The sequence below is a fragment of the Vigna angularis genome, chromosome 10 (genome assembly GCF_016808095.1).
Source record: "Vigna angularis cultivar LongXiaoDou No.4 chromosome 10, ASM1680809v1, whole genome shotgun sequence".
In the NCBI taxonomy this organism is placed as follows: Eukaryota; Viridiplantae; Streptophyta; class Magnoliopsida; order Fabales; family Fabaceae; genus Vigna; species Vigna angularis.
The window spans coordinates 8,937,552-8,953,851 of record NC_068979.1 but is presented as its reverse complement, the minus strand read 5'-3'; the positions used below and the strand labels follow the sequence as shown (position 1 = coordinate 8,953,851).

General features: G+C 32.5%; 1 protein-coding gene across 3 annotated transcripts; it reads left to right on the top strand.

Annotated features, from left to right (window-relative positions):
- The first annotated feature begins 6,083 nt into the window (after positions 1-6,083).
- Positions 6,084-16,205, top strand: LOC108335436 (uncharacterized). 3 transcript variants are annotated; one of them, XM_052869939.1, is made up of 24 exons: positions 6,085-6,262; positions 7,419-7,552; positions 7,676-7,760; positions 7,898-7,951; positions 8,411-8,502; positions 8,594-8,697; positions 8,849-8,921; positions 9,390-9,780; positions 10,203-10,328; positions 10,434-10,637; positions 10,943-11,038; positions 11,142-11,202; positions 11,312-11,439; positions 12,055-12,301; positions 12,433-12,587; positions 12,685-12,809; positions 13,137-13,260; positions 13,344-13,402; positions 13,560-13,656; positions 13,735-13,900; positions 14,178-14,279; positions 14,374-14,495; positions 15,814-15,873; positions 16,005-16,205. In XM_052869939.1, exons 1-24 carry the CDS (start codon positions 6,221-6,223, stop codon positions 16,104-16,106), a joined length of 2,949 nt encoding a protein of 982 aa, XP_052725899.1. In that variant the 5' UTR covers positions 6,085-6,220; the 3' UTR covers positions 16,107-16,205. The 3 variants fall into 3 exon arrangements, with proteins under 3 accessions (XP_052725900.1, XP_052725899.1, XP_017426945.1); XM_017571456.2 differs by having other exon boundaries at positions 10,014-10,328; XM_052869940.1 differs by lacking the exon at positions 10,434-10,637 and having other exon boundaries at positions 6,084-6,262; positions 10,014-10,328.
- The last annotated feature ends 95 nt before the right edge of the window (positions 16,206-16,300 follow it).

Below are 16,300 nucleotides of genomic sequence, written 5' to 3'. Positions count from 1 at the left end.
AGAACGAACGTTCAGTCCTTTGAAGAAATAGGACGAACGTTCAAATATAGTACTGGATGGACAGACGTGACTCTCTGTTTGACCAGTTAAATGCACTGACTCAATTTGAAGTGTATTGGTACTTAGAAGATTTCAAAATAATTACCTTGGACCAGATTCAATATAAGAAGAATACTCAATAAGACTTAGAAATTTTCTTTGTAAAATTTGGTATATACTGAACTGATGTCAGTATTTGAACGAACGTAAGAGAATGAATATGGAATTATTTGGACTAACGCTATTTACGTTCGTTAAGGAATTAAGAATAAGGACGAACGTTCGACATGAGGCCGAACGATATTTAGGACGAACGTTCGACATGAGGCCGAACGCTATTAAGAACGAACGCTCGACATAAGGCCGAACGCTATCAAAGACGAACGCTCGACATAAGGCCGAACGCTATCAAAGACGAACGCTCGACATAAGGCCGAACGCTATCAAAGACGAACGCTCGACATAAGGCCGAACGCTATCAAAGACGAACGCTCGACATAAGGCCGAACGCTCAAACATTCAAATGGGGACGCTCGTTCACGAGCAGAATTCTTTCCAAATGAAGGAATCCCATTCTAAGTTATTTTAAGGGGAAACCGAACGGTTTAAGACCGTACAGTGACGAGCGTCATTTATCAAAGGGGATGAATAAAATTTCGGATTTCTCAACCTTCGAAAATTCTTCCAGATTTCAAATTTATAAACTTTATAACTTTCATTCCAGATTTAATTCACCTTAAATATCATCATCATATAGATCTCATCATTTTAATCATTCCAACTATACAATAACCATACTCCATTCATACGTAATCAAATCAACATGCATTTCAATCAAAGTCCACAACGTATTCAATACATACAGGCAGTGCTCGTTCATGACAGATCAATCAAAACCAGAATTCATACCAGATATCAGTAAACGTCCCTAACAGCTCAAACTTCATACTTTTCATACATGCAATCCAGATTACTCAACATGCAAGTATAAATTAAACATATAAGCTTCCCTTACCCGGATTGGCAACCGAACTTGTCCTAGATGCAAAAGTGGCTTCGCCCAACTACGCTTTTCTTACGCTCTTGACTCTTCCAAAACAAATCTAACCACAGAATACAGAACACTGAGACTACAAGCTTGCATGCAACTATGAACCCTAGTTTTTCCAGAAACCTAAGGACGAGCTATGGAAGGGGACTTACCAGTTTCAGTCCTTGAAGCTGTTCGGTCCAGTGGATAGCTCTCAGTGCAACGGTGCTGGAAATAGGATCGGAGGAGAAACGTGAGGATTACAGTAGAGAGAAGTTTAGGGTTTCTAGAGAGAAGTTGGAGAAAATGGAGGTTTTAGGTTGTGGGGAAGACGAAGTGTGCGCACAAGTGAGAGAGAGAGTTTCTAAAAACTCAGATTTTGTGGATTCCACGTCAAAACGGACGAGCGTCTCCCAGCCCGCCACCTGCACACCAAATCCTGCTTTGGAAGCTTCTCCCGCGACACGTGGCGTGCGTGCATGCAAAGATTGGTGCGTTTTTAATGTTTCCAGAGAAATTGATTTTTGGCTCAGCTTTCCGTGCACAGCAGAGATGAAATCAGAGTTGGGAGTGGGTTTTTAAGGGAATTAAACATTGATTGTGGGGTGCATTAATGATGATATGATATGTAATTTACAGAGTTAATTTTCAGGGTCTCACATAAAACAAGTTTAAAAATTTCTATTTATATTATTCAATTATTTTAAATAAAAAAAATACTCAATTTTATTATTTTAAAACATATATAACTTTAATATTCGATTTTATAGATATTAGCGTAATACTTATACAAATTCATTTTAGCAACAATGTAAAAGGTAAACAAACTAATTCTTATACATTTAATCAATTACATTTTTAATTAAAATATATTAACATATTGCACAATGAAATTATAATTTGAATTTTTTTCAATCAATATTTATAATGAGACGGTTTCTTTTTTAACTTATACAGTGCCTATTTCAACGTAAAAGGTAAACAAAGTAATTTACTTTGGTTTTTATTTTACCAACATAAAGAATTATAAGCATTCCCATTTTGAAAATATGATTCATATAATTAATGACATTATTTAACTTTAATTAACTAATAAGAAAAAGACAACTTTATTTCGTTTTTAACTGTCTAATATAGATATTTTCAGATAAGGTAGGAACCTAAAAAGTTGGCTACCACCCTAATGTTTTCTTTCTAGGAAGGTCAATAAGTAAATTCTTTTTATTTAAGGGATCATAAACTATTAGAATTTAAGTAGGTTAAGTTATCATTTTTCTTCAGATTCTTATGGAAGAGCCGTGTGTGAAGGAATTTTAAAATAAATAAATGCAAATAATGCAATAAAATCTGGAGTCAAGATGGTTATATCACCTGAATATGACTGGTGAAGAAATGAAGAGGAGGGTGTTTCAATCATTCCTTGTGCAACTTCATAACAAACGGCGCAACACATGATAAGGAATTAAACATTTACTTTTAATACTCTTTATTCAAACTTTTCACATGCAAGCTTACCCAAGACCTATACCTTAAAAGAAAGAATAATAAGTTTAGGAAAATCAGATTAAGAGTAGGAAAATGATCACAAATTAATTAATATAAATTATTTGATAGTTTTTTGATATTGCATTTCAAATACATTAATTTTGGTATATTAATATAGATTAATTATATTTAGATTTATAATTTACTTTTACTTTTATATTTATATTTTTTATTTAATTAAGTCTTTATGTTTAGAGTTAATTAGATCCTTAAATTTAGAGCTGTCAAAACGGGTAATCTGACTCGACCCGATCCAGTCCATCACGGGTTAGTCACTTAGTGAATCAATCCAATCCGACTCATTTATTATCGAGCTAAAAAAATTTGAATCCGGTCCGACCCACCACGGGTTGGTGGGTTAAACGGGTTGACTCACTGGCTCACTTAATTATAAGTTTTTTTTTAAATAAAAAATTTTAATTTTTTTAATTCAAATTTAAATAAATTTCACTCTAAACTGATGTTAAACTCAAAAAACAATTTAAAATAAAAATAAATATCATACAATCCAAACGTATTGTATCACTTGTCGTATTGTATCACTTGTCAATGTATAATATTTGTCTGAAATATCTTTTTTTATCTCATATACAATATAATAAAGGAATGCTAACTAATACTATTGAAACACAAAATAATAAATAATTAAATTAAATTAAGTGAGTCAAACCGGCTCATCACGAGTTCAATCTGGATGAGTCGGATTGAAAATTAACCTACATAAAAAAATTATATTTTTTCCAAACTCAACCCGGGTTATGTGGTAGACCGGGTTGGCTTGCGAGTTAAAACCTATTTTGACAGCACTACTTAAATTTATATTTATATTTGTTTAAAAAATATTAAAAACTAATTTACCTTTCACATTTTTTTTCTCATTATTTTATAGAAAAATGATAAAAAATAGTAAAAAGCAGAGAAAAATAATAAAAATAAAAATAAAAAATAACCAAATTTAAGCACTAATAAAATAAAAGAAATTCAAATTTACTTGGTTAAAAAGACATCAAAATCATGCAAAAAAAAGAAATCTTAATTTTAAATTTATTTTTAGAATTAAGAAATTAAAAATAAAATAAAATCTTCTATATATATTACTTGGTGATATATTAAATAAAAAAACTTTTCAGTTATGAGAGAGTGTTCCTCGAAATGTATGTTTATAGAAGGCAACAATGGAAGAGGAAGTAGATGGAATCGATGTGGGGCAAAAAGAGGTTTGGTTGTATGTTAAAAAAAAAGGGTAAAGTTGGGAGGAACATGGTGGGTTGGGAGATTCCCCATGAAAAGGCGAAACGAAAAGAGAGCCAAAATTGTTACAACTCAGAGGATAATGGTGGGAATAGGACCTCTCTTTTTCTGCTAACTAATCATGTTCAAAACCTCCTTCATGTGAGTTACAACCTAAACATATTAAAACTATCACATAACACAATCCATCAACATGAATCATTTCTTAGGGACCATTTCAATTTATTCTATCCACCTAACTTTACCCACTCTCACGTGCTTCCATAACACCTTTTTCCTCTTACATGGGCCATACGCCTCTTTCCGCTCCCTCCCCTGGCCCGTTTGTAGGTCCATCAATATTCCTCAATTATTAGCAGATCACCAACACTTTCCCTTTCTCATTTCTATTGGGCTTTTGGCCCGTTTCACCCTTTCTCTGGGCTGCTTTTTCTTTACGAGGCCCACCAAAAGTATACTTTGCTGTTGAGATCTCACTTCCTACACTCTGCAAATCACTGATGTCACCTCTCATTTATTCTGAAATGGATAGAAGATGATATACAAAAATATCAGAATATCCCAACGAGCTTTCATGTATTATACAAATTGAAACTGATGTTGTATTATGTTATCATTAGCCAAACCATAAAAATAAAATAGTTACAACAAAATCTATTTAAATATCTTCCATTCATTAAAATATTAGTTCAAATAAATTGTTTATAGAGTTTCTTTACTTTTATTTTATCTCTTTTTTCTTTTCTTTCTTTGTTCTAATTCCTTACAGGTCAACATCAATTCGTATTTTGCTTAGAATTTGAGTTTGGAAATTTTGTACACACATATGAGATATTTAAATTTCATCTTATAATGTTTTACATAATTAGTTAGCTAACAAACAAAAAATAAAACAAAACAAACATCATAGTCTAATTACAACAATATAATATATAATAACATATAACAAATAAAAAAACTAATTTATATTATTTCAAATATTACCTCAAAAAATAAAAATTGTCATTAAAGCCCAAAAATTTCTTTACTAAACTCACTCGTTGGAAGGAGAAATGCTTAAACTTATTTTCAATAGTTATTTTTTTCACTCGTTATATTATTTTTCACTTATTAATTTGAGTGTTGAAGTGACTTTTTTTTATGTGATATTAGATCCACTCTTCATTATTGTACATAATCTAATTTATAGAGTATACTACGGAACTTCATCCAAACGTATTCATTTTTTTTTATTACAACATGAATAAATGTTCAAGAATAATCTTATACACTTCCTGTTTGATGTTCTTTTAACATTTATTGAGTTTTAACTAATACATATAATAAAAAGAGTCAATGCATAATTAAAAAGATTTGACTTCAATCATTTATGAGTCTAATTTATACAAATTTTGATTCAATGAGTGTTAATTAATGTAATAAATATAATGACATCTCCAAGTTAAAATTCAATATTATGATTGTTTTTTATATATATTATTAATTTTTGCTCGATTCTTAATTTCATATTTAAAATTTTCAGAACATCAATATACTTAATTTTGTATCCATAATTTATATCAAAATTTATTATTGAAAATAAAAAGCATTAAAGTTTTATTTGATTTAAAAATAAGTTAACAAATTCTGACCAAAGTGAATAATCCGGATATGCTGTTTTGTTATGTTTTATCTGCTGCCATTTTATTATGGACATCTCTTAATTTATATTTAATATTACAATTCCCTTCCTATCTGGGAAGGTGCACTGTTTACACACATATATTGACTAAAAATTAAAAAATAATTTTATCATTGCAGAAAAATTAATGATAATATTATTTATATGTAAAAAAATAATCATAGAAGAAAATTATGATTGTTAATACATAGAAGAAAAGAAGCAAACTCGTCTGGGTGGTGCCACGTACCAATGGGACCCACATGGAAATCTTCTCCTGCCACGTGTACGTCAACCTGTCTGATGAAAACGGTAACCTTTTCGAACAAACAACGTCATCGTTTGTTTCGTTAATTCGTAGTTTTTGTCTTTTGTTTGACGGAAAGGGTAACGAACGAAGGACTAAGTCCAACATTTTTCATTAGCAATCACATTCAGAGTAAGATCCTAACCGTTGGTTATTTTGTCGTACTATATTTTATTCATTGTCTTCTGCTAACAAGTGTTTTCCTTTGGTCCAATATTCTGTAAGAGAGAGAAAGCACAATAAATAAATAAACAAAACAAATTGCTGTGTGCTCATTGCTCAAACACTCTCTGTTTTCGGTTATCACAAAGAACATTTTAACAGCACTCACTTTCTCTCTCTGTTTGCTTCGATTTATTCTCTGTTTTCACTCTCAGATTCTTCAACCATGTTCGTGAAGAAACTCGTGGAGAAAGCATCCATAAAGAAGGTAACTCAATTTATATGCCTCTACTTCGTTTCATCAAACCGGTTTACTTTGCTTCATGCACTCATCACTTTTCTTTTTCTTCTTTTCCTCTGTCTCCGATTAGTTTCTCTGTTGAAATCTGACAACTGTTGTTTGAAAAAGTTGTTAGAAACAACGAGGAACCAAGCATAAACGATTTTGGTTTTGCTTAAATGATTGAAATTCACCATCGGATTAAAATGACTGTCCTCAATGTGTGCTCTGTTTCTTTGTGAATGAAATTGGTATTGTTTTTACAGTAGAATAAAACTGAAATGGAAATAAAAAGATACCGTGAACGTATGATAACATTGTTTGGGTGTTATCTTTTCATTAATACAATGCAAGCATAAATTGTTTAAGACAGTGGGAAGTAGAGTTAGGCTTAAAATCCATTTTTTAACATGATATTAGAATTATGATTAGAGTACAAGTATATTTGATGTTTGTCGGGTATATTGTTCCAGTTATTATCAGATGATCCATTAATGTTTAGTATCACGCTTGAGATGTATATATTTCGATGTGAGGAGAGTGTGTTAGAATTCTTACATCCATTATAAATAAAGTTAATTTAAAATATATAAATGGATGCAAATTATACTTTACAAACCAGTTTAATGAATTGAGTAACACTTACCAACCCAAGGCTAAATGTTAATTTTAGTACATATTTAAAATTTTGAAAACAAGAAAAAACAGCAAGAATCCAAAGCCCGAGGGTGGAGGGAATCTCAGAATTCAGAAGACAGAATAACTGTGGCCGTTAAGCACTACGCATGCTGTGCAAGTTCTTGCATGAGCTAATTTAATGCTTGGTCTTTTTTTTTACCAAACTATTTCAGTTTGAATTTGAAACACATCCAAGAGCCAAAGACAAACACGATTTCATTTTTCCTTGCGTGTTCATCATAATCTCTACACTTCCCACAGCACGTTCACGTAAACCTTAACATTTGCGCGTTTAATTTTAATTTTATAGTAAATGATAATATTTTGTTATATAATTATTATTAGAGAAATGAACCTGTAGCAACAAAGACATGCACCAAGAAAAATTTGTGAACTTCATGTAAGAGGAGTATGACATGAATGCAACTAGAAAACTAAAAATACCAGTTGTAAATTTGCGTCGCAGGCTGTTGGAAATTCAGTGGATGGGTTAAAAGCTAGTGATGTAGAACCACGTTTGGTGTTTCATCAAGGGGTACCATCTGGTGGTACCAAGTTTGCCTATGACAATATTCAGAAGATTCTTGCTCTTTCCACCAAGTATGTTCACCCTTTTTCAATTTTGTGATGTACGCTGTTTTTTCTGACATTTAATTAACAGAGAAATATGTCACAACTCAAATTTTTGTTGAATTCCTGTTTAAAACTGATTTTTTTTTTAAGGGATGGTCGGATTAAACTATTTGGAAAAGATAATGCCCAAGTCCTGCTTGAATCTAGAGAGCCGGTGCCTAGCAAATTTTTACAGGTTATATTTCCGTTCTTTTTCCTAACCAATTTTTTGGTCTTGCCATTTCAAATGGCTCGTTGCCGTCTTTGATGCAGTGAAAGATTTTATTTTTCTATGACATTTACACTACTAATGTAATTAATATTTGTATGCAGTTCATTCAGAACCAAGGCATCCTTATAAATGTCTCTTTCAATAATCATATTGAGGCAAGTGTATCAATGGACTAGCTTAAATTTGTTATATATTTCAACTTTCAAGTTACCTCTGCAATTCTATACTATACAGTGTTCGACTATTAGGCTTCGTTCACTTGAATGGATTTGAGAGAGAGTGATTGAGAGGATTTGAGAGGATTTTAAGATAAAATTTTGTTGTTGTTTATTTGAGTGGATTTAAAGGTAAGTGAGAGTGAATTTGAAAGTAAAATTTACAAAAATTAATGTAGAATTTAATTGATGTGACAGATTAAAAAAATGTACTTCCAAATTCACTCTTACTTACCTTCAAATCCACTCAAATAAACAATAAAAAAATTTACCTTCAAATCCTCTCAATCACTCTTCCTCGAATCCATTCAAGTGAACAAAGCGTTAAGGTTCATCATGTCAATATTTCATTCAAATATGTTCAGAAAATATATTGCAATAAAGATATTTCACATATAGGTTTGGGACATAGACAAGAAACTGCTCATTGACGTGTTCATTGTCAAAGAAGAAATAACCTGTTTTTCGGTTCTTCAACATAGCCTATTCATGTAAGTTTTTCAGTGTACTTGGAAATAAGCTGTCGATAAAATAAACTTTGTATAAGCCGCAGAAGTTATGAGCATGTGTGTGCATTGGCAGGTACATTGGATTTTCTAATGGTAATATTGCAGTTTTAAGTCTTGATCAACAACCATGGCATGTGGTTAGGATGAAATACTCCATACCCGTTTCAGCTTCCTATGGTGAGATTTGGTGTAATTTTTTGTCTTTGTTCTTGTTAGATGATATTTTTTTTTTTAAATTGTTGAATTTCCAAAACAACAGTTCGATTGGAAAAACAATTAAATAAATAACGAGTACCTTCTTCGACATAGCTTCTTTTCCTCTTTTTAGGAAATTCAACAGAAGAATCTGATGATACTGTTGTCACACACGTACTGCCTCAACCAGCAGCTGAGAGTCAGAGGTGATTAGCAGAAAACAAGCCTGCTTTTTTGACATTTATATATAACTAATTTGGTGCTAGCTTCACTTGATCAATTTATTTATTTATTTAAATATACTTTAATTTCTAAAATTTAATGTGAAATTAGAATTAGTTTCTATCTCAAATTTTCATATAATTTGGTCTCAAAGATTTAAAAAATAAATAGATATGATCCTCTTAATCTAATTAAATTATGTATCTTTGACGTGTCAAACAAAGTTTCAGGCTCATGTTTGAACTGTTTACCGCATCTACTCGACACTTTCCAGTTCAAATATAATTCTGAAATGTGTCGTAAAAAAATTTAATCACTTATTAGGAGTAATATATCCATTTATTTTTGAAGTAAGGAATTAAAGAACATACCTAAGGAGTATAACCATATTTAACCAATTTATTTTGATCTAAAAACTTTCCAACTTTTGTCCTCTTGTTTGTTCAATGCAGAGTTCTCATAATCTTTAGAAATGGGCAAATAATATTGTGGGATATTCGAGAAAGCAGGTCCATCTTTAGAACTGGAGGAAGAATGTTACAAGCACGGTATAATGAAACAAAGAAAGTGTCTTCTGCATGTTGGGTATGTCCTTTCGGAAGTAAGGTGGTTGTGGGGTACAACAATGGAGAGCTCTTCATTTGGAGCATTCCTTCTCTAAACACAGGAAATAGTTTAGCAGCTGATTATAGCAGTCAAAATACTCCAATGTTCAAGTTTAACTTAGGATATAAATCAGACAAAACTTCAATAAGATCAGTAAAATGGATTTATGCAGAAGGAAGAGCTAGTCGACTATACGTTATGGGAGGTTCTGATTATGCCCCTTCAAACTTGTTGCAGGTATTTGAATACTTTGCCTACATTCTTGAAAAGACTCAACATTTCTATACTTTCCTTGACACCTTTTCTTTTTATTGGGAAAAAAATCACAAATTGAAGTTCATCTGTTACAAGTTACAACAAATTTGAGATTTTGGATGGTTTACTTTGCATTGAATTGGTTTAATGAACTTGAGCTAAGTTTAATTTGGTGATTTAAAATAACTACCACCAATCTGCATTAAATGAAACAGGTAGTGTTGTTGAATGAGCATACAGAATCTCGCACAATTAAGATGGGGCTTCATTTGTTAGAAGGTTCTGTTGACATGCAGATCATATCAACCTCAAGCAAGCAGAGACAAAATTATTTCATTTTGCTTGGGAAATCAGGAAACGTATATCTGTATGATGATAATTTGATTGAGAGATATCTGTTGCAGAGCCAGTCTAAGTCCACTCCTTCACTGCCAAAGGAAGTGGTTGTGAAGTTACCACTGTCAGATTCAAGCATCACTACAGCAAAATTCATCTCCAACAATCCCAGTGCGTTTAGTTCTGAAGACGAGGTAATGGGATAATGAAACTGTTCCGTTACGGTTACTGTTTAAAATATATTTTAATTATATTGACAATCTAATTATGGTATATTTTACATTTTTTTGGTCACATAGTATTACAGCCAGCTGATCAAGAATTATCCACCGCTTATTCCCATTGAAACAAATTTCAAAGATGGGATTAACTTCAGTGCTGCCAATTTCACTGGATTTTCGAACTTAAGAAACTTGTACATAACTGGACACAGCAATGGAGCCATAACTTTTTGGGATGCGTCATGTCCCTTTTTCACCCCAATTTTGCAATTAAAGCAACAGGTGCTAATTTTATCCAAAGCAATTAGCTTGTGTCCAAATGTTAGCTTTATTTGTTTTTGGAAAAACATCCTTATAAAGTGGACACTTTTTCCCTTTAATGAATACGATAGCATGAGTAAGAGTTTGTTTCACATTCAGAAAGAAGACAGTTTTCATGTTTGTATAAGTAATCTTGATTGCTAGCATTTCTCTTGGTTTTGTTAGTTCGTCTGTTTTCTTTATAATGTATTAGCAACAGTAGAAAGTGATAACTTTCTCTTTTACACATAATTATTGTTTGATCTGCTTCGTTCATCTCAATGCAGGCTGAAAATGATGTTTCTTTAAGTGGTGTTCCCTTGACAGAATTATATTTTGATAGCAACTCTCCACTCCTAATTTCTGGTGATCAAAGTGGGATGGTGAGTTTCATTCAATTGTGAATTTTGTGAAAGTGATATTTTCCCTTTTCGATTCTAGTCACCCATGCTTATTTTATAGTAAGTATGATATGATGATCTGCAGGTTCGTATCTATAGATTCAAACCTGAACCATATGCATCCAGCAGCTTCATGTCTCTTACTGGTATTGTATGGAATGTTGCTTAATTTTCTACGAAATCCTTAGTTATTAGACAAGCACAGACTTCTCATTTTAGTTGATTGTGACTTGCATTTCCATTCCTCTTTTACAGGAAATACAAAGAAAGGGACTGATCATGTAATCCACAGTATGAAACTCGTAAAAACTAGTGGTGCTGTAATTTGCATGAACATAGATCATAACTCAAGGCACCTTGCTGTTGGTTCTGACCAAGGAAACGTGAGATGTTTTTCTAGTTTTTCTTCCTTGGCTTTTTAAATTTGGAGATGTGTTGTTCTCACTGTTCCACAGAAACAAGTTTAGTTTGCCATTCAACACCAATCCTCCTTGCACAGTAGATTGTCCTTCAATGTGATGGAAGTTTTTCAAATGCACTTTTAATTATATGGAATGCATTGATTAATGCGAGTTAACTGTCTTATAACTTTTGGATCCATTGGAGTCAACAAGGATCAATTCAGCATATTAGCATTAAAATAGACAACACTTTTTGTCACTGCTTTAAGCAACTTAGGAAACCTAGAATATTAATTCTATGGCTGTTAGGAGGAACCCAAGTACGATTTTAAGTCTCACAAGTAGAAATGAAAAAGTTAAATATCATATAATAAATTACTTTAAAGTTTTAGGTTGAAGGTGATGTCAATTTTTTTATGTGGATTTGGCTGATGTCACTTTGGTATTAGATGGATGGTTTGTCTTTTTAAGTCTTATTGGTGTTGAATCATCTATTAATGTGAAGCTTTTCTATTTTAGGATCTTTGATTTGAGTGTACATTTGTTTTAATATATTCACAGTGCTAAGTTATGTGATAATGAATCATTTTATTACAGGTTTCAGTCATTAACATAGATGATCCATCTTTGTTATACCGGAAAAATATTTCAAGTGAAATTTCCTCCAGTATCGTCTCTTTGCAGTTTAAAGCCTGCAGTTTGCGTGGTTTTGAGAAAAACATTTTACTAGTTGGAACAAAGGACTCATCTGTTCTAGCACTAGATAGTGAAACTGGAAATCCATTCAACACTGAAGCTATTCACCCTAAGAAGCCCTCTAAAGCCATATATATGCAAGTGTTGGGTAAGGGTTTGCACACTTGAAACAATGATCAGATGTCACAGTACGTTGATTTAAGTTATCAATGATCCAAAATAGCAGTGAATGATCTGATTAAAAAAAAGAAGAGTAAAACTTTGTACTATGTAATACAGATGGAGTAGGAGAACCAATCACAGGATCGGTTACAAAAGATGGCTTAGACTCAAGAGAAGGGAATCGTACTGATGATGCAACAGCAAAGCAATTGTACATTTTGCTGTGTTCTGAGAAAGCTTTGTATGTCTATTCTTTTGTGCATGCTGTACAGGTGACATGTTCTTTACTTCTGTCCCTACTCATGAGTTATGAATGACCCAAGTATTTGATGATGCTCGCAGTTACTTACTCACTCTCATACGTTTCAGGGAGTTAAAAAGGTGCTTTACAAGAAGAAATTTCATTCCTCTTCATGTTGCTGGGCATCAACAATTTACAACCTCTCTGATATCAGTCTTCTTCTCCTTTTCACCAATGGGAAAGTGGAATTAAGGTGGTGGTTAAGTCTGCATATACTTTTTAGAAGAATTGATGGGTATATCACATGGGATAAGACTTACCAACTATTTAGTGTTAAAATTCAATTCCCATTTTTAGGATTTTCTTCTGTAAGAAAAATTCTATAACCAACCCTTATTCACTAAGTGCACCAAGTGGGTTTGGCTTTGTGGATTCTATCATATTTTAATGCTGAATCTTGGCTAATGTTTTCGAGCAATCTCATACATCTTAAATCTTCTTAATAGTCTCCCATCATGTCAACTTCATGTAACATTCTATTTTTATCAGTGAATTAACAACACATATGCAACTATCTTAGGTCTTTGCCAGCTTTATCTCTGATAGCGGAGACTTCAATTAGAGGTTTCACTTATTCACCACCAAAATTGAAATCATATTCTGATAGCCAGATATGTTGTTCACGCAAAGGAGATCTTGTTTTGGTATGACTGTATCTTTGACTAGTACATCGGGTTTTTATTAACATACATTTTAGACATCTGTTTAACTCAATGTCAGTGTACAGGTGAATGGTGATCAGGAAATTTTTGTTGTCTCATTGTTGGCCCAGAGGAATATTTTCAGGTATATATCCTAGACAATGGCATTTTGAATGTTATAAATATTTACCAATAACCACATATAACTTCTGTCTGGCTATAGCCTTTTATCTTCTTTACCATTTCTCTTTAGAACTGGTAGATATTAGTCTCATAGTGCATAATGCACGACTTTGTTTTAGGCTTTTGGACTCTGTTAGCTGCGTCTACAGAAAGGAAAGAATGCTATCAGAAGAAGAGCATGGTCCTAGCCCTGTAATCGATAAGGAAAAGAAAAAGGTAAACAGTAGCATTTTAATAAGTAACACAACTGTATTTATGACTGAAGGTATTTGGTACTTATTTCCGGCATTCCAGGGTATATTCAGCTTCGTTATAAAAGATTTTACAAGTAGTGAAGAAAAGCATGGACCCCTCATGGGTAAAGAAGATCCCAAAGAAAACATACGGGAACTTTCAGCAGTATTCTCAAATGCGAACTTTGCATGTTACGATAATGATGATAAACCAACAGTGGATGAAAGTGAGCTTGAATTAAACATAGTTATAACAATGTAACATATATGTGATACTAAATATTTGCTTAAAAGAAAGATGAAACTCTTTTATGCCAATGAACTCACGTTGTCTTTTTTTATTGGTGATCTGAATCTGCTTGCCTAAAAGCTGTATGTTACAAACATGACTAAATTACATTACTAGATTAATTTGATTCCTAAGACAGTACTGAGTACTTTCTAACATACGGATCCTCGAGTTTAAAGTAACCAATTTGAGGTGTCTCTTTTCTTCCCTTGCAGATGACATTGACTTAGAGGATCATGAAGAAAAACGCAAAGAACAAAGCATATTAGGAGCTCTTAATAAGAAGAAATTGGTTGGAAAATTTCAGTCTCTGAAAGGTATGTGACAATGAGTTACATTTTAGGCATCTTGAAAGATTACTACGACGTTTTCATTATCGCTAGCCAATTTAATCGAGCATTCAATATACAGGAAGGTTGAAAGAAATGAAGGGAAACTACCAGAAGGCATCAGATAAGGAAGGGCACCAGGAGGAAAAAGATGGTGCGCTGGATCAAATTAAGAAGAAATATGGATTTTCTTCTTCTTCCAATGTAAGAATATAATCATCATATGCATTCTAATTATGCTTGACTTTCTGCCAAAACAATTCACAAGCATCGCATGATATGTGTGCTGATTTGCTAGTAAAAGGTGTTTTGTCTAGACCCTATTATTAATTTCTTATTTGGAGGTGTTAAGTGCATTTATTAGTGTAAGCGGTAGTTGGAGGGTCGAGATTAATCATTACCAGAACCTTTAATCTACAATTTATTACCTACCAATTAGAGATTTCTAATCAGTTGCAAATTTCAATCTAGTAAGACGGGCCCAACAGCAGTGGATTATAGTTTCAAGAATCAAACTGAATTAGTATTCGTCATTACTTCTTATCCGCAGTATATAGATTTGATAAAATCTTCAACTTGAATGCTAAAAGTTGAGAGAGTAGTTATCTTCCAGCACTTTTGTAACTTGAAGTTCTGGGATTTGGGAAAAGTTTTAAATCTTCATTGTAAAAGCATTGTAAACTCTCGCACGCTAAACAATGTAAAAACTTCAAAATAGTCTCAAATTTGAGTGTTACAGAGGTTTCTAGTATGACACCTTCGTTTAAATTTTGAGACCATCTTTGGTTATTATGAACATCGTTTGATCCTGCATGCTTAATAAAAAATTTATCAATGAACTCATTTGTTTCGGGTGTGGATTAGAGATGACAATTAAAACACTCATTCACACTTCTCTCTAAACCTCCTAACGTCGTCTTCAGTTTCGATTATTAAGTTCTTCTAAGTCCTTAATATTTCGTCTCCAAGTCATGCAGAGTGTATCTGTCAAAAGTACTCTGACGCTTAAGTCATTATCATGACCGTCTCAGTAAAATTTTAAATTAGTAATAAATGCAATTATCTACCTCATTATCTCATACTTATATTTATAGGTTTCGAGACGTACTTATAATTAGTATAAACTTAATCATGACTCAATATCTGTCAAACATACTTAACGTATAAACTTGATTATGGGTAATACTTAAAGTATTTGAACGTTTATAACTGTTTGGTCATCTTTGACGCCTAGCCGAATGGTTGCTTGATTCGAAACCCTAGTGCGTTGCTGTCGTTGCCCACTCGATCAATAGCTTATTACATAATTGAATATTGTAAGTTATATTTCTATCAAAATATTAGGGGACCTAATGGCCCACAGACACAATACATTCTTTAGTTTCAACAGAAAAGGTTTCTCGATACATGCAATTTTGATCATTGCATAATTAGGCAGTTTCTCCGTATATTTTAAAGCTTCGTTTTTCTTAATGCTCAAATATGAGTGCAAAATTAATCAAACATTAATCTGGTGCTACAGGAAACAACCGCTGCTAAACAGGCACAAATCAAGCTTCATGAAAACACATGGAAATTGCAGGTATCTTTTACCTTGACAAAAAACTATAAAACAGTTAGAATTCCTTAGTCCTATGCCAATGCACCCAAGAAAATTTGGGAAAAGAATCTAGATCTCAATATTTGTTTACTCATCTTCTAACTTGGTGGCAGGGTACCAACCTTCGTTCCAGAGAGATGCAAGATACAGCAAAATCATTTTCATCATTGGCAAAACAAGTGCTCCGAACTGCTGAGCAGGATAGACAAAGTTGACAAGATCTATTAGTTATTCGATTATACTTAGGTCATACATTATTTATTTTTTTAATTACACATACATACATATATATATATATATATTAAATTTTTTTACGACAGTTTGCTCACCATTATATTGAGTTCATGCTTCATTTTACAGTGAGAGCAGCACTTTTATGCTATCCGAATACTTTTCTGTTAGACTGATC

Bases quoted from the DNA above. Each gene is read 5' to 3' on its own strand.
- LOC108335436 (XM_017571456.2), top strand. From the start codon at position 6,221: ATGTTCGTGAAGAAACTCGTGGAGAAAGCATCCATAAAGAAG. The intron at 9,781-10,013 runs GTATTTGAATAC...TAAATGAAACAG, and splicing joins CCCCTTCAAACTTGTTGCAG to GTAGTGTTGTTGAATGAGCA. The intron at 10,329-10,433 runs GTAATGGGATAA...TTGGTCACATAG, and splicing joins CGTTTAGTTCTGAAGACGAG to TATTACAGCCAGCTGATCAA.